We start from the raw sequence: 18778 nt of genomic DNA on the forward strand, positions 1-18778 counted from the left end.
CAAAAAATGTAATTTTTAAATATTTTATATATTTCTACAGGGAAAAGACAGAGCCAGAATTTCTAAACTGTGTACAAATGGAAAGCTCATCACAGAAGCAGAAGATGGAGTTACAACATTGTATGAAGCATTCAAAAGGGGTGCCAGACTATCAAGTAAGTCCTATAGTCTAAGATTACTCAAAATTTGGCATGGTTACCTGCTGTATAAGGAATTTGTACCCTATAGACTTCTGGCACATGGGTTACCAAGTACAGACCGTCACATCAATGATTCCACAGAGCTATCAAATATGTATGAAGTTGTGATTGATTGTTTTGTTCTGAAATGTTACAAATGTAATGTGTGATGTTCCTAAATGGTACCTGAATACACTATATCAACATGTGTGGGATATTTTCCTGCCATCTATAATTATCTATTATGGCCTTGTTGAGAGGCCACTGTTGCCTTATAGTATTGTTTAGGGATGGAATAGGCTTTGTTTGATCATTTGATTGTTATCCTCTTGTCCCGTAGAGTTTTCATCTCCAAACATAGCATTCTTAACCAAGATGCTATGACAATGTCTGTTGTTTTTATAACCCTATCCATAGCTTGATAATGATTGCCACTGACAGATATCTATATAACTATATATATAGCTACATAGGTTCTAATGTGTAACAACTCTCACCAACTCTTTGTAATGACAGTTTTGTCAGCAAAAAAGTTTATATATTTGAACAACCTGGACTAAATTTTTAGGTCAAGTGGTCTGATCGTTAGATATTAAAATTTAATACATGTAATGTAATTTTGGGAATCACTTTCTGAAAATAATATATGACATTTTAGAATTCTGCTGCTGGAATTGAGTTAGATGAATGATGTTTTTTACTGAGAGAAGTACCGTTATATTGTTATTTTGTTTTCCAGACAACGGTCCGTGCTATGGCTGGAAGCCTAGCCCAAAGGAACCATACCGCTGGCTCTCTTACAATGACGTAAGTACTATAGGGATATAACTAACTGGGTATTCCATCAAAGCTACTATGTCTGCTACCCCAACTATTATATATTACATACTGATGTTGTTTACACTTGGCTATTTGGAGTTTGTTCACACAATAAAAGGAATATTGAGACAGGAAAGTGTGCTTGAAAGATAACTGAAGTGACATTTTTATAGTATCCTTTTCCTATTTAAAGCTAAAAATATTGATCAATGCACATGTACTTCCTTGTTTCTATACTTGAAACTTTTATGATATAGTAAACATTGTCGTTGATAAAGCAGGATTTATGATGAAATTTTAACTAGCCTGTTTACATAGCCTATGCATAACAATTCCGTGTTAATGTTGTAACAGATGTTAATTATAGATACTGATAGCACTAGAAATGTAGAAATATTTGAATAAAATCAATAAGAAATGATATGTTGAAGTTTTAAATCTCTATTTACGTTATGTTATTATTATGAAATCAATATCTTGTAATGAAGATACTGTATTTGACCGTAACTAAGATCCCTCACCCCAACTGATTTCACTAAATTTTAAAAGTAGGGTATTTTCTGGAAATATTGAACTTTATAAATCTATGAAAGTTTTAATTTCACCCAAAGATTATAATTCCTTTTGTTCTTCAGGTTTTGGTGAAGGCAGCTAATGTTGGAGCAGGGTTGTTAAGTAAAGGACTGAAAGCTTCCAACAGAACATTTGTAGGAATCTACTCTCAAAACCGAGTAGAGGTAGGTCATCTGACAAGGTCATAACATTCTGTTCTACTAAAGGAGATTCTTTCTCAAAATAACTTATCTATAATATTTTAAATCACAACTGTGTTCAGGATGTTGAGTGCTTATTAGTGATAGCAAGTACTCGCTTCTGGTCACTCTCTGAGCATAAATCCTTTTTTGACTGAAGGTTCACTTCGTTTCAATAAATTTGGGGCTGAACAAACATACACATGCAATTTCTTGTCATGTGGAAGATTTTAAAGCGCTCGTATATCATGAACACACCATAATATACTACCACCCATGAAATACTTCAGCCTTTTATGCTATATATGGTATAAGTAGTGTTTGTAAAGAAAACATTCAGACAGTTTTATTATCATGTAGACATTACAATGTTTACTTCTATTTTGATATGGCTAACAAAGATAATAATACAACAAAATGCGCTTCTTAAATTATCATTCCCATACATGTTATTGATTACATTGATAGTGGCTAGTAGTAAACTTCGAGTACATGTATGTACTTTTTATTGTAACTTCCACTTGGCATTTTGTTTTGTCTGAAATCATGTATCTTAATGCCGCCATAACAAGACATGGCAAATTTATGGAGCCTTTACGCCTCTGATAACTTTTATAATAGATAACATGTTTAGACAGATTTACAGCGCCTGGGCCAAAGTTTTCACTACCATATGTATTGTTTTACAGCTATTCTGATAATTTACAACTGGCATTTCACTCTACCTTATACCTGTATGTTTATGAAAATATGGCTCAGTGTTACTCTAAATCTAGAAACAATCTATAGTGTTTTCTCAATCCTCTTATCCTGAAACTGATTCTCATTAAGCTAATTAAAGAGAATGTAGTTGTCTGAGATATCCCAATACAATTGTTGTACATAGAATATATTTGTCTGATATACCCCAATAGAATTGTTATACATTTGTATTTCATATTTCAGTATGGCATCATGGAACAAGGTTGTTACATGTATTCCATGGTACTGGTGCCCCTGTATGACACCTTAGGGCCAGAGGCCTGCTCCTTTATCATAAATCAAGGTAAAGGCACGATGATGTTTCACAGATAATTAGTACAGCCATTTTCCCTTATGAAATTAAATGATAAATGACATCAAAAGCTGAATATACAGTATAACATGAAATGTTCGTGGGTATAATTTTGTTCGTTGCTTGGAAATTCAAAATCACATCCCGGCTGGAAATATTTGTGGTCAGCTGATGTCGTAGTGCTTTGAATAATGTATACATAGTTAGCAACCAAAAAACCCAATATTTCATGTTATACATTGTGCAGTATATATGATATATTGTCTAAGTAATTTGGAAGAAAATACATATTTACTACAAATTAACTCAAATTCTGTTACAACATTTGCATCCAATAATGGTATGAGAGACTTACACATACACTTTTAATGAAAGAAGTAATATGATGCATATTAAATAGTGATACAAGTCAGCAATGGATACAAATAGACTTATTTTCAGACATAGACTAGATGAATACATCATATCAAACCTGCAACTATACTATCAAGGAAGAATATTTACCATGTAGTTTGACCGATAAATAGTAAATGTTACAAATTTGTTTGATTTCTTTTAGCGGACATTGAATTGGTGTGTTGTGATAAAAATGTGAAAGTGCAGAATGTCCTAAACCGCATTAAAGAGACGCCTCAGTTGAGGATGATAGTCCTGATTGAGCCTCCAACACCAGAAAATGTCGCCAAAGCCAGAGACTGCGGAATCGAACTCATCCAGTTCTCAGACCTGGAGGTGAGTTTGAAATACGACATATAAACATGATGATATTTAAATAACACTTTGTGGCAGATTAATGGCTTAAGATGAGTGTCATTTGATGTTGATATGGTTATATATCAGATTGTTTCAGTGTATTGATTTATAAGTCCAATCATCACAGATTTTCTCCCCTAGTGTCTGTGACTACCAAGTGGTTGTGACATTACCACACGATCTCCACCCCTGCAATTCAAACCATTCAAGTTTGAATCCCATGTGGGGCATTTGGCAAGTACTGACTGCTGCTTTCTTTCCTGGTACTCTGACTTTCCTCCACCTTCTAAACATGACACATTGTTAACTTACCCTGGGGGTTAATAGAACATTAAACCAAATCGTGACTTTCTCACTAATTCATTGCTGACATAAATAATATTCAGATTTTGTTATGGACATTGGATTCTTTAGGAGAAGAGAAATTCTTCTTTTCTTTCAGTCTATTAATGCTATGAATGAATGAATGAATAACTATAGTACACTTACCGTGGTATATATTCATTTGTTCTCTAATGGCTTTTAAAAGTAACTAATATCTTACGGTAGCTACAAGAAGTAAACTTAAAAGTGACTTAAGGCTATATCCTTTTGTGTTGGTGAAATTACTGTGGATGAGATACTGTATACATTCTATAATGTTGAAGAGGTTTTTGTACATAATATATTTACATTATTGTCATCATCATCCAACATTTTATCATCTAACTATAAATCTCTTTTGTTGTGGATCTTTGTAGAACCTCATTATATGATAACAGCTGTATATGTTAGAAATCCTAAAATAAAATCATATTAATTTATGAAAATGGATGAAATTTTAAATTGGAATTGAGATAACAGCTTGTAGCAATGTGTTGTTCCTACAATAAGAGTTCTGATTTTTTTTTCTTACAGAAACTTGGAGAACAAAACCCTGTGGAACCATCGGTAATTATTGATCATATCCTTTGAATGTTTAAAAACTTCCTATAACATTTCAGTCCAATTAAAGTTTAAATTAATTTATCCTCAAATGCATCTTTATTGTATTTTGTGACTGTTAATGTATGTTTTAATTATATGATAATTTCATGAAGCTTTCCAGTAAACTCCACTTACACATTACATGTATTGAAAATTTACATACCGTATAGCCTGTATTTTTTGTGGAAATGAAATTTTTGTGATTTGTTGCAGTCACAAAAAATCAGTAATGGATAAATCTTTTGTACTCTCAAAGCTGTATTGCAGAATTTTGATATGCTAAAATTGAATTTTACCGCTTTGATTGTATATCCTGATAGTTTTGACTTAATGGAAATAACTGGCTAAAAGGTATAACATGTTAAAATGTATTTAGTGAACAAATAGGTTAATGTGTTTATCGGTGATGTTTTGTATGGTGAAAGGGTGATAATGTTGAAGCTTCTGAGTAAAACGTTATCAAATATTTCTTTACACTATAAGCTTGAGGTATGTAACGCTTTAACTTTGATTTTTTACAGCCTGCTAAGCCAGATGATCTGTGTGTTCTATGTTACACCAGTGGAACAACAGGTACAGTATAATACCTGGTAGTGGGTTATTGTAATACCTGGTAGTGGGTTATTGTAATACCTGGTAGTGGTTTATTGTAATACCTGGTAGTGGGTTATTGTAATACCTGGTAGTGGGTTATTGTAATACCTGGTAGTGGTTTATTGTAATACCTGGTAGTGGTTTATTGTAATACCTGGTAGTGGGTTATTGTAATTCCTGGTAGTGGTTGTTGTAATACCTGGTAGTGGGTTATTGTAATACCTGGTAGTGGGTTATTGTAATACCTGGTAGTGGTTTATTGTAATACCTGGTAGTGGTTTATTGTAATACCTGGTAGTGGGTTATTGTAATACCTGGTAGTGGGTTATTGTAATACCTGGTAGTGGTTTATTGTAATACCTGGTAGTGGTTTATTGTAATACCTGGTAGTGGGTTATTGTAATACCTGGTAGTGGGTTATTGTAATACCTGGTAGTGGTTTATTGTAATACCTGGTAGTGGGTTATTGTAATACCTGGTAGTGGTTTATTGTAATACCTGGTAGTGGTTTATTGTAATACCTGGTAGTGGGTTATTGTAATACCTGGTAGTGGGTTATTGTAATACCTGGTAGTGGTTTATTGTAATACCTGGTAGTGGGTTATTGTAATACCTGGTAGTGGGTTATTGTAATACCTGGTAGTGGGTTATTGTAATACCTGGTAGTGGGTTATTGTAATACCTGGTAGTGGTTTATTGTAATACCTGGTAGTGGGTTATTGTAATACCTGGTAGTGGGTTATTTTAATACCTGGTAGTGGTTTATTGTAATACCTGGTAGTGGGTTATTGTAATACCTGGTAGTGGGTTATTGTAATACCTGGTAGTGGGTTTATTGTAATACCTGGTAGTGGTTTATTGTAATACCTGGTAGTGGGTTATTGTAATACCTGGTAGTGGGTTATTGTAATACCTGGTAGTGGTTTATTGTAATACCTGGTAGTGGGTTATTGTAATACCTGGTAGTGGGTTATTGTAATACCTGGTAGTGGGTTATTGTAATACCTGGTAGTGGTTATTGTAATACCTGGTAGTGGTTTATTGTAATACCTGGTAGTGGTTTATTGTAATACCTGGTAGTGGTTTATTGTAATACCTGGTAGTGGTTTATTGTAATACCTGGTAGTGGGTTATTGTAATACCTGGTAGTGGGTTATTGTAATACCTGGTAGTGGTTTATTGTAATACCTGGTAGTGGTTTATTGTAATACCTGGTAGTGGTTTATTGTAATACCTGGTAGTGGGTTATTGTAATACCTGGTAGTGGGTTATTGTAATACCTGGTAGTGGTTTATTGTAATACCTGGTAGTGGGTTATTGTAATACCTGGTAGTGGGTTATTGTAATACCTGGTAGTGGGTTATTGTAATACCTGGTAGTGGGTTATTGTAATGCCTGGTAGTGGTTTATTGTAATACCTGGTAGTGGGTTATTGTAATACCTGGTAGTGGGTTATTGTAATACCCGGTAGTGGTTTTTTTTGTTGAATAGTATTTGATTATCCTAAGTCAGACATTGAAGAATGGAGCATTGTAGTTCTTTTTTATTTTTGCATCCATTTCAAAAGAAACTTATATTGTTTAAGGGTATTTCATATAGAACATGCACATATATATTTGGTTTAAATGAAAGGAAGGAACTATCGTCAAAAACCTGTAATGAGAAATTCTTCATAAAAAAATTTGACATTCGATTCACTGAATTATAGTAATGTTGCATGTATACGTGGGTGATCTTAATAAGACTAATTGCCAGATAAACACTGCAACATTGCCGGATAAACACTACACACATGTTAAAGTGCTTTATATATCAGTCACGAAAAGTGGATTATCAGATGGTTTAAGGTATTAGGTCCAAAACTGTTTACTCTGATGATTCACCCTGTGATAATGATAGTACTTACACAACATCAGGTGATAATGACATGGTGGATTATAATAACTGTCTTTATTGGTCGTGAAAATCTTTCTAATGACTTCTTCAAATATAGTATCATTATCCTATCCCATTTTGGTAATTGTAACAAAAAAATTCTTAAAATATAGTATCATTATCCTATCCCATTTTGATAAGTTTAAAAAAAAATATTTATCTATAATATATTATATAAATTTTCAATATATTAGTATTTTCATTTCAACAAATTTTATTGACAAAGATGTTTCAAGTCAATTGGATTATATAACAGGCAAAGCCTATATAAATTCTCTCCAATGGTGGCAAAAGTAATAATTTAAACTTACATCAATTATAGATATTATATTCTAAGTTTTGAAATGAAAATTTTACAACAGTTAAAGGGAGATAACTCTTTTGCATACTCCATACACACATCACACATAATTTGATTACAGCTATTATTTTATTACAAGAACATGTTATATTAGACCACATATTACTCAGATATTGACAGACAATGACCAACAGTCCGTGTATATATATATACACTTGTCATTGCTCTCAATACTGTTAACTTTATTGAAAATGATTGAAAACGCACACCTATATATACTTTAATAGGATATGTATATGCTGTATATAGAACAAAACAAAGTAACAGTACCAAAACAACCATGCTCAACAAAATACTCCAAATATATATCTTAGTATCTCAGTATCAAAGCTGTGGTAATAATATTTTGTTTGTTGATTTTGCATCCTAGATTTACATGCGGTACATACCAGGTTCTCCATGTTTAGTAGATATATGACTCCAGTATTCTTTTATATTGTTTTGGAAATACACTTTTTGGTGCTTATAATGTATACTTGAACAAAGTCTAAGGATCTTTTAATTATCAGTTTGATGTTTTCTCTTTATTTTATTTTCTCTAAGGTATTTTTGAACTAATTTTCAGATTTTTAAAAACTAAAGCCAATGCCGAGTGAAAATACATTATAAATGTTGAATAAATCTTTGTCACAGGTCTCCCAAAAGGTGCCATGCTGACTCACAAAGGAACGCTGGCTACTGTAGCGGCAGCAAACAAACAGTTGGTAAGTTTAAATCACAACCGTCATCAATTTGTAACATAACAACACAATAGACACGATCTCATTATCACCCGCAGACTCTCTATAAAGGTCATTCACTGACGAAATATAAACTGCTATAAACATGTCTAAAACACTTCCATAATATTAGAAAGAAAATAGTAAAGATATGTATTAAAATTCCTGTTCATTTGATAATCTTATTTTCTATATTTTATAACAACGCAAATGTGATATTACATAATTTATATCTTTGAAAGCACAAAAGATTATAAAGTCATTTGTAAAATCTTTAATATTACCATAAAACATGTTTATAACAAATATATTTAATAACAAATTTATTGTTATAATATAGTGATTTTCGTTCCCCATTAGAGTTCCTATATATTTGTAATATGAGTATACCAATCCATGCTGATAACGAAGTATTTCTATTGGTCCCCAGGGTTTCTTTTTAACTGTTTTACTGTATAATGAACTCTCTAACAAAATAAATGATGGTTTTAGCATTGTAATTTTCTTTCCTGGTCAAAGTTTCTATAGTTGCTTTTGATATGTGTGTAACAAACTATACTTATAAAGGTGAGTTCTCCTTGGTTTCTAGAAATTCATAACCGTGTTTTAATGCGCTTCAGTATAATGGTTAGAAATAGGTCGGACTGTCTCCTCCCCTGTACCAAAACAAATTGCTAGAATGAATTTGAAATGTTTTTTTCCAAAGACGTACAAACTAAAGGCACCATATTACTGTTCTTTATCGTTAATAATAGGTTATGCCTAAAAGTGTTGTATTGGATGTTGTAGGAACCTGCTGGAATTACAATCACACCTGATGATGTGTTGATATCCTATCTACCATTGGCACACTCCTACGAGAGATTACTAGAGGTAAGGCATTAATGCTGTTCTGACTAGAAGAACTGTGTAGATAAAAACTTATTAGTGCTAAAGACGTCTGAGCATTTTCTGCATAACTACAGTCCATACTGATCTCTAGGGTTCCACCTTTTATTTACATATTACAAAAGAACTGTGTAACACGCAAGCTGATTGGCTTAAAGTTGATTTGGCAATGGTAAAGCTTATAATAATCCGATATTTTGAGTAAAGTGTACTTGATTGTTTAGTGAAAAGTTTAATCAGGACTGTCTGCACACTATTAACTTAGATACAGAATTAAAGTCAAAATTCACAAGAAATTGTATTACAAGAAAATATTTGTTTTGTAAAAATGTTTTTTTTTATTGTGGTTGCTAATGAACCACAAATTAAAAGAACCAAACTGGTTTTATACGTTATTCCAAGCACTATGACATCAGCTAACCATGAATGTTTCAAACGAGGATATGATTTTAAGGTTTCAAACCATGAAGGAAAGTCCCCACAAATATTTCATATTGTTATACAGTAATATGATAAACTTATTATTCAAGTCATTTAATATGATTATTTTTCAGTGCTATCTTACTATGTATGGTGCTAAAATTGGGTTTTTCCAAGGAGATGTACGAATGTTGATGGACGATATCAAGGAATTAAGGCCTACATTGTTTCCCTCCGTACCTCGACTACTTAACAGATTCTACGATAAGGTACGTTATCACATGTCAACAGGATGTATCAATTAAAATTATCTTACTTAATTCTAATAGAGTTTAGTGGTTGTTGAGGAAAAGATAACTCTTGTCTTTTACCAACGTCCTGTGGTGACAGAGTTACGAAAATGCTTCTTAACAACTAAAATGTCACCATTTTTTGTTGAGAATAAAATCAAACATGGGTCTGTGAGTGGACAGGATAAATCAGCCAAAACCTTTCAGTCAGGTTAAGGTATCCCTGTCCCACTTTACCGACCCATGGCTAAGATTCTATCAATCTATGGATAGTTTTAACATAACAGAAGCAAACAATATGACTGTAGCATAGTAATTAGTACTGTAAGAGTTATTCCCCTTCACCGTATTGGTCATACATCAAACATTACCCTTTACCATATTGGTCTTACATCAAACATATAACCGAACAGTGACTATATAAAATACAGGTGTCACTTGTAATTACTTCTGTCATTTGTTTTACAGGTAGTAGCGGGAACACAAGCCAGTGCTGTCAAGCAGTTCATGTTTAAAATGGCAATGAGCAGTAAAGACTCTGAACTTAAACGGTATGTCACATTATTAGGGTTTAAACCATGAAGGGGAAAAGTCGCTCCCAAACATAAATGAAGAAAGTAAGCAATTGTAAAAGGAAATTTTGAGTACTATGAAGTTACACTTTTTCCCATCAAAATCAATAGGTTAATTGATATATATACATATATTGTGAAACAATTAAGAAGATTTTTGGGATATTGTAAACATATATAATATAAAAGGAAGTACATAATTACTACCAGTATGAATTAAAGAGAAGGCAAACATGGAATCAGTTTGAGGGAAATGTACCCAACAATATAAAAGTATGATCCTTGACTTCTGTCTATCTCTCAGTCTCAAGATATAACATATTCTGCTAACTAGCTGGATGCCAATAGTAATGGACTATGGTAAAATTCAGTTTCCAATTGGAAGTTGTGTTCGATACCCAATACAGGGACAGAGGTAGTGTTGCTAAAGATGTTTTGGAGTATGTCTCTGTTCTTTTTGATGGCATATTTGTACCATTTCTCTGATATTTCCAGGAGTATTATAAGAAAAGACAGTTTGTGGGATAAGTTGGTGTTTAAGAAGATCCAAGAAGGACTTGGTGGGAGAGTAAAACTGATCACAACCGGGTCGGCACCACTGTCGGCTAAAGTCCTACAGTTCTTGCGCTGCTGTGTCGGCTGTCCGGTACGTATATAGATTGGTTTGGTTTGATTAGTTTTACATCCTAGTAACAATGAAGGTCATTTAGGACATGGCAGGTTTATTGGTGGTAGATAGACTAGAGTACCTGGAGAATAACCACCGACCAGTGGTCATTACCTCGCTATTGCCCCACATGGTATTCAAATTTGGGATCCAGAGGTGGAGGTGGTGGGCTTGTGGTAATATGTGGGGACATCTTAACTACTCTCGCTGTCCCTAGATATGCATATATGCGAGATGTTATAAGGATGTCTTCCATTGACCAGCCTTGTGTTTGTTGACTTCAGAATCTATCTCCTTACAAACTATTAAATTCTACAATTGTTTAGATTACCCTCTGTCTTATGAAAATGTAAAATTAGGGTTGAGCCAAACCTACAACAGAGACTGTCAGTCATATATGTGGTAATTACATGTGAATAGTGTAAGAGAATTTTTCACCTGCATGTGTTGTTACCTTAGAAATTTATTGTACCTATTTTTATCCAAACTTAATACTTAAGTGGTCTCTTCCTACAGATCTTAGAAGGCTATGGACAGACCGAGTCTCATGCCATCTGTTCCCTTACAGTGGTCGGCGATGCAGAAGTTGGTAAGTACATATCTATTTGATCAATGTAATACGGATGAAGCTCAGGACCATTCCAGAATTATCTACATGGGGCAGATAGTGGGGTAAATCCACAGGACAGATAGTGGGGTAAATCCACAGGACAGATAGTGGGGTAAATCCACAGGACAGATAGTGGGGGAAATCCACAGGGCAGATAGTGGGGTAAATCCACAGGACAGATAGTGGGGAAAATCCACAGGGCAGATAGTGGGGGAAATCCACAGGACAGATAGTGGGGGAAATCCACAGGGCAGATAGTGGGGGAAATCCACAGGACAGATAGTGGGGTAAATCCACAGGACAGATAGTGGGGGAAATCCACAGGGCAGATAGTGGGGTAAATCCACAGGACAATATGGGGTAAATCCACAGGACAGATAGATAGTGGGGTAAATCCACAGGACAGATAGTGGGGTAAATCCACAGGACAGATAGTGGGGTAAATCCACAGGACAGATAGTGGGGAAATCCACAGGACAGATAGTGGGGTAAATCCACAGGACAGATAGTGGGGTAAATCCACAGGACAGATAGTGGGGGAAATCCACAGGACAGATAGTGGGGTAAATCCACAGGACAGATAGTGGGGGAAATCCACAGGACAGATAGTGGGGTAAATCCACAGGACAGATAGTGGGGTAAATCCACAGGACAGATAGTGGGGTAAATCCACAGGACAGATATTGGGGTAAATCCACAGGACAGATAGTGGGGTAAATCCACAGGACAGATAGTGGGGTAAATCCACAGGACAGATAGTGGGGTAAATCCACAGGACAGATAGTGGGGTAAATCCACAGGACAGATAGTGGGGTAAATCCACAGGACAGATAGTGGGGTAAATCCACATTTTTCTAGTATTCCTTATAACTAAAAATGGTTCAATATTTGAAGTGTGGTGGAGTCAAAAAAACTTGCCTTCCGCCGCTCCTATGTTGATAACTTTGTAACAGCCTTTATTTTATTTACCATTCAACCTATATTGATCCTTACAGTAAACATTTCAGAATTTTGAGGATCTAGGGAAATGCAACTAAATATGCAAAGACAACATAGACATATAATTTGATTACATTGTATATTTACAGGACATTTGGGCATACCTTTAGCTTGTAACTATAATTTGATTACATTGTATATTTACAGGACATGTGGGCATACCTTTAGCTTGTAACTATAATTTGATTACATTGTATATTTACAGGACATGTGGGCATACCTTTAGCTTGTAACTATAATTTGATTACATTGTATATTTACAGGACATGTGGGCATACCTTTAGCTTGTAACTATAATTTGATTACATTGTATATTTACAGGACATGTGGGCATACCTTTAGCTTGTAACTATAATTTGATTACATTGTATATTTACAGGACATGTGGGCATACCTTTAGCTTGTAATTATAATTACAGGACATGTGGGCATACCTTTAGCTTGTAATTATAATTTGAATACATTGTATATTTACAGGACATGTGGGCATACCTTTAGCTTGTAACTATCTCAAGGTAGCTGATGTCCCAGATATGAATTACTTCGGCAAGGATAACAAGGGAGAAGTAAGTTGTAAAAATATGACCAGGTATATTTATCAAAGAATGAAATACCTTTTTAACAGAATTATGACTACCAACATTTATCAAAGGATGATGTTCCTTTTAAAAGAAGACATATTTTTGCAATAATTTTGTGAATTTTCAAAAAATTTAGAAATGAAATGAAAAGATTAAATTATAAAAAAAGAAAAAAAAAATACAAAAAAATACCTACTGACACTTACTTTGATTACCTCCCCTGTATTATTGATACATAATAAGCTGTTGAGTATGAATTTGATATTCTCTACTTTTTTTACTATTTTTTCTCCTTTTTAGGTATGTATAAAGGGAGCTAATGTATTTGCTGGATACTATAAAGATCCAGAAAAGACAAAAGAGGCGTTGGATGATGAAGGATGGCTACACACAGGCGACATAGGGGAATGGTTACCGGTAAGTATATACTAACTACAGCGGCTTTCTGAAAGTATAGATACAAAGAAAAGGAGACTTTTTATGTCAACTGACCCATACATGGTCACGACCAAGTGTTATTATTATTTAGGTCAATGTGAAATCCAAGATGGCCATCACAGCCGCCATCTTGAAAACACATTTTGAGCTTCCTTCCATGATCTACCGATGTGATTTGGCTGAAATTTGCATGAAATGATCCTGACATGTTCCTGACCAGGTGTTGTTATTTTTTCGGGTTGATCTGAAATCCAAGATGGCTGCCACAGCCGCCATCTTGAAAACATATTTTGAACTTCTTCTAAAGTTATACCGGTGCAATTCGGCTGAAACTTGCCTGAAATGATCCTAATATGATCTTGACAAAGTCTTGTTACATCTCTGGTTGATCCCAAATCTACCATGACACCATATCTAATTAATTTCCTATATGACTTTTGCCAAGGAAGTCTGATGACCGTTAAGGCCCTTGGGCCTCTTGTTTTCCTTATTACATCTTACTATATAGGAAATTGTAAAAATGGAATCATGATAACTAGAAGTATGGTTGATGAAACATGCCTGGTTCTGATTAACAATCATGGTTTATAACTTTAATGAGAGATACTGCTCTCAACTTTCTACTTGGTTATGTCGTAACATGAAGATATTATTACCCATGTCCTGTTGTGTTCCTTTGTGTTATTCAGAGATGATTTACAGAATAATATTTGTTTCTAGTTTCCCGCCATCTATTAACTGCAATGTTATTGATAGAAAGTTACACGCTTCAACACAATTTTTTTTTGTTTTCAGAATGGTACACTGAAAATTATTGACAGAAAAAAACACATCTTCAAGCTAGCACAAGGTGAATACATCGCCCCAGAGAAGATAGAGAATGTGTATGTACGCAGTACGATGGTGGCACAGATGTTTGTCCACGGAGACAGCCTTAAGGTAATTCTCTTTTCTTATAATATCATTCTTCATGGACAGAGGCATTCTGATTATTTTCCTTTGTGGTATTTATCATTCTTCATTAACATAAAGACTTTCAGGGTTATAAGATAAATCTGGATGATCCCAATTTTGTGATATTTTGATACTGACATACTTTTCTTTATCACATGACTGGCCCGTCCTGCCATGTCATATGGCCATGTCATAAATATCGTAAGACACATGTGTAATAACACTATTTTGACGTCACAGCTTTGATGTCATAATATATGACATCACATTATTGTTTCAGTAGATGGAAACGTCAAATCTGAGTCGATTTCTACTGTTTTATATATTTTATAAACAAAATTTAAAGTTTTACTTATAATTTCTATTACTGTAAACATGGAAATTTACGCTAATTACATGAAGTTCGCTCGATGCGAAAATTTCCCCCACGTGTAATGTTTTGAAAATTTTACGATAAAATGTAATCATGAAGGCAGATAAGTAACACCTTTGTTTTATTTTTAATCAAGCACTTAATTAATGACAAATAGGAACAAATTTTACCTTTGAAAGACCAATTTATCCATTTGGCGTGTAAGTGTTTCGATTTATAAAAGAATTGTTTTTGTAATCTAGGCTTTATCTCGCCCGATATACAATGACTTGTATTGCTAAATAAACAACATATATATACGGACAATACCTTTAATTTTTTGAATAAAATACTGATAATTACACCTTCCACGTCAAACGTAAATCTTAAACATGCCATAAGAAAACAAAAGACCGACAGCCTGTCCTGCGTCCAGTTAACTTGTTCACAGGTCTCTATACAGCAGGTATGCATAAAAACACAGATCAAATTCGTCAGATTAAAGGAATATTGACATTAGTTAATGGTGCCTTGAACTGTATGATATAATGATATGCATTAAGATTTTCATACATTCATACAGTACACCGCCTGAAAGAAATACTCAGAATCTAAGGTGAAGGGAGGAAACTAACTTTTTTTATATGGTACGCGAATGTCATTAGATCACAAAAATAAGCCCAGGCATATAGTTTACTAACGGAAATTGCGAAATTAACCATCGACGAAAATTTCCACGTTTACAGTAATAAAAGTTATGTAATAAATAGATTCTTACACTCGTGACTATGTGATATTAAACTTATCAAACTCATTAAATAATTTAATATGCCACTCGCCTAAAGGCTCGTAGCATATCAAACTATTGAACTCGTTTGATAAATTTCATATCGCATAGCCACTCATGTAAGATCCTCAATTTATATTCACACATCTTGATACATATTAACTTTTCTTGATTCACCACAACTTTTTACCAATGATGTTGCCTCTGTTTCAGTCGTCCTTAGTAGGTGTAGTGGTACCAGACCCAGATACATTCCCACAGTATGCCAAGAGCAAACTCGGTGTGTCAGGGACTCTACAGGAGCTGGCTAAGGACCCTGTTAGTATCATTTCTCATTACAGTGGAACGAAAATTGTAACACTGTTGATATTTGTATAATGGTTATTCGATTAATTCAGTTACAGAGGACTCTAGCTATTCGCATAGCGATTATTCAAATAATTTGGTTATTTGCATAAATTATGCGGGCCTGAATCTTGTATTTCAACTTCATGTGTTTGGTTCATTATTTACACAAACTTTGCTCATTCAAATACTAAAATCTAGAAAAATCTAAAAATAAATTCTTGTATTTTTCGGTTTGGCAAGGAATTTCAATGTTCTTAGCTTTTACTGGAAATCAGCATGGTCACACATTATGTGACAGTATGGCTTGTTCTTTTATCGCTTGAATCGGCAAAGATATTCAACACTGCAATCGTAGATTATTTTTTCAGTGTTATCATTGACTTTAACATTTAATTGAGGCAAATATGTTTATTTGTTAACGTAACATACCTGTAGATCAAGATGGGTTGGAGAAACCATGCTTTACAACAGCCACCACCTTCTGGAAAATAGCCTATGCAAATAAGCAAAATCTATTTTTGACATGTATACATTTTCTGACTTTAATATGCTTATAAAAATGTTGTACGTGTGTATATGTTCAAATCATTGCTGTTTCATTTAATAAGTGCCTTTGTCACATTAATGTTTTCTTAAAGATTGATATTTCATACATTTTGACCTTCTGTTGCAGAAAGTGAAGAAAGCCATCTTAGATGACATAACAGCTGTTGGTAAACAATCTGGCCTACATTCATTTGAACAGGTAAGCCACATGATGTGGTTGAAAAATGTAAAAAAATTCTTTGAAGGATCAATTCCATAAGTCATGATACTATAGGGCTTATACACATATTATGGAAAGCGCTACAACATGCTTAATGATAATTGCTAAATGCTTTATGCTTAATGATAATTGTTATGTGCTGTGTGGTGTGCTGTACTTGAAATGTTGATTGGGAAATGCCAAAGGGAAATGCTTGTCTATAAAAACACTTTATATTGTAAGAAGTGGGGAAAATGATCTACATGATGATTGGATATAAACAGCTGTTGAAGGGTTATAAAATCATCTATGATTATTTCACAGAATTAACTATTTTCATTTTCTTAAAATCAGGTTTTACTATAAAGTTGTTCAAACTAGGGCTTACCAGTATGATATTTCCATGTTTAAACATATAACTGATAAAAATGACCATTTTCTGTTCACAGGTTAAAGATATACATGTGTTCCCAGAGCTTTTCTCCGTCGAAAATGGACTCTTAACACCAACATTTAAAGCAAAGCGTAATGAACTGAAGGTGTACTTTAAAAGTGAGATTGAAGAAATGTACAGCAAGTTAACGTGAGGATTTCTCTGTGCCGTGCTGATATAGGTTGTGTAAAGCAGTGTGTGTCTGTATTATACAACCAAGGAGATGGGATTGGGATCATCCTGGGGAGTCACATTTAAACGGGAGTTATCTCAATATTCAACACTGGAAAACACATTCACACCGACAGTTGATGGGGATTATGTTTTACACAAGGTTACTTCTGATCAATATTTCTCAAACAGACTTTGAAAAAAATTATTTCCTTACTTAACACTGTTTGATAACCGAGGTATGCTGTTCTTGGAACAAAGAAAACGGACTTACTAGAAATACTTGTGTTTTTCCTATACTGACTTGTTTATAATCAAGATTGTACATAATAGATAACTAAATATCCTGCTGGTTTTTACATGCCATCTGAATACATCATTTATTATTTTGATGCTCCATTAATGAAATATCAATCAAAATTCCATATTGACTTTGTTCTTTGACATAAAAATTAAACTTGGGGCCACCCCTTCGCCATGAACAAAAAAAACATTGCATTTAACTAAAGAAGGGTTATTTCACTTGTTTTATATCTCAGTTCCATACTGAATATGTTTCAGAAAAAAAGTACATGTGCCTAGATATATTTACTGGAATCAAAGTGTTGGTAGATAAGTGTGATAGCGAAAATGTATGAAATGAAGTAGTAATTACAGATAGGCATTGATTCTTTCCTTCACCTGCAAACTAACATGTGTCAGAGAGTGAATTGTGAAGCGAAATTGTGTAGACTTTGTTGTATGATAGATGGCTAGTGGTAAGTTATAATGTTCTGAAGACAGCTGGAATGAGTGTTATACTTGTGTGAATTGTTGTGGTAAACATTAGGCAGAATATAACTGTACCATACATATCGATAGGGCACCTAGTGGTGTTACTGTAATTTACATACTGAGGCGATATAATACAATGTATTAAATTGTAATACTGTGTAGTGTTTTGCAAAACTGGTCCACTACTATGTAAACAATGTATTACATGACTTTACTATCTTGTATATATAAACAATGTATTACATTATTGACAAATGTATTACATTGTTTTACAATACTGGTACTATGTAAACAGTGTATTACATTACTATGTAAACAATGCATTACATTACTACATAAACAATATATTACATTACTATGTAAGTAATGTATTACATTATTATGTAAACAATGTATTTCATTACCATGTAAACAATGTATTACATTACTATGTAAACAATGTATTACATTACTACATAAACAATATATTACATTACTATGTAAACAATGTATTACATTACTATGTAAACAATGTATTACATTACTATGTAAACAATGTATTACATTACTATGTAAACAATGTATTACATTACTACATAAACAATGTATTACATTACTATGTAAACAATGTATTACAT

General features: G+C 33.6%; 1 protein-coding gene across 5 annotated transcripts in view; it reads left to right on the plus strand.

Annotated features, from left to right (window-relative positions):
- The window catches only part of LOC138323313 (long-chain-fatty-acid--CoA ligase 5-like), a 42577-nt gene extending 24120 nt beyond the window's left edge, over positions 1-18457 (plus strand). For all 5 annotated transcript variants that reach the window (XM_069267833.1, XM_069267836.1, XM_069267835.1 and 2 more), the window contains 19 exons: positions 41-155; positions 919-986; positions 1634-1735; positions 2696-2795; positions 3364-3536; positions 4455-4487; positions 5045-5096; positions 8047-8117; positions 8922-9005; positions 9575-9709; positions 10199-10281; positions 10798-10948; positions 11486-11558; positions 13056-13144; positions 13460-13576; positions 14393-14536; positions 15904-16008; positions 16712-16783; positions 17233-18457. In XM_069267833.1, the coding sequence (XP_069123934.1) occupies positions 41-155; positions 919-986; positions 1634-1735; positions 2696-2795; positions 3364-3536; positions 4455-4487; positions 5045-5096; positions 8047-8117; positions 8922-9005; positions 9575-9709; positions 10199-10281; positions 10798-10948; positions 11486-11558; positions 13056-13144; positions 13460-13576; positions 14393-14536; positions 15904-16008; positions 16712-16783; positions 17233-17370 (1905 nt within the window). In that variant the 3' untranslated portion in view covers positions 17371-18457. The remainder of the gene's footprint in view (positions 1-40; positions 156-918; positions 987-1633; positions 1736-2695; positions 2796-3363; positions 3537-4454; positions 4488-5044; positions 5097-8046; positions 8118-8921; positions 9006-9574; positions 9710-10198; positions 10282-10797; positions 10949-11485; positions 11559-13055; positions 13145-13459; positions 13577-14392; positions 14537-15903; positions 16009-16711; positions 16784-17232) is intronic.
- Positions 18458-18778: the final 321 nt, after the last annotated feature.

This window comes from Argopecten irradians, chromosome 5 (assembly GCF_041381155.1).
Source record: "Argopecten irradians isolate NY chromosome 5, Ai_NY, whole genome shotgun sequence".
Taxonomy (NCBI): domain Eukaryota; kingdom Metazoa; phylum Mollusca; class Bivalvia; order Pectinida; family Pectinidae; genus Argopecten; species Argopecten irradians.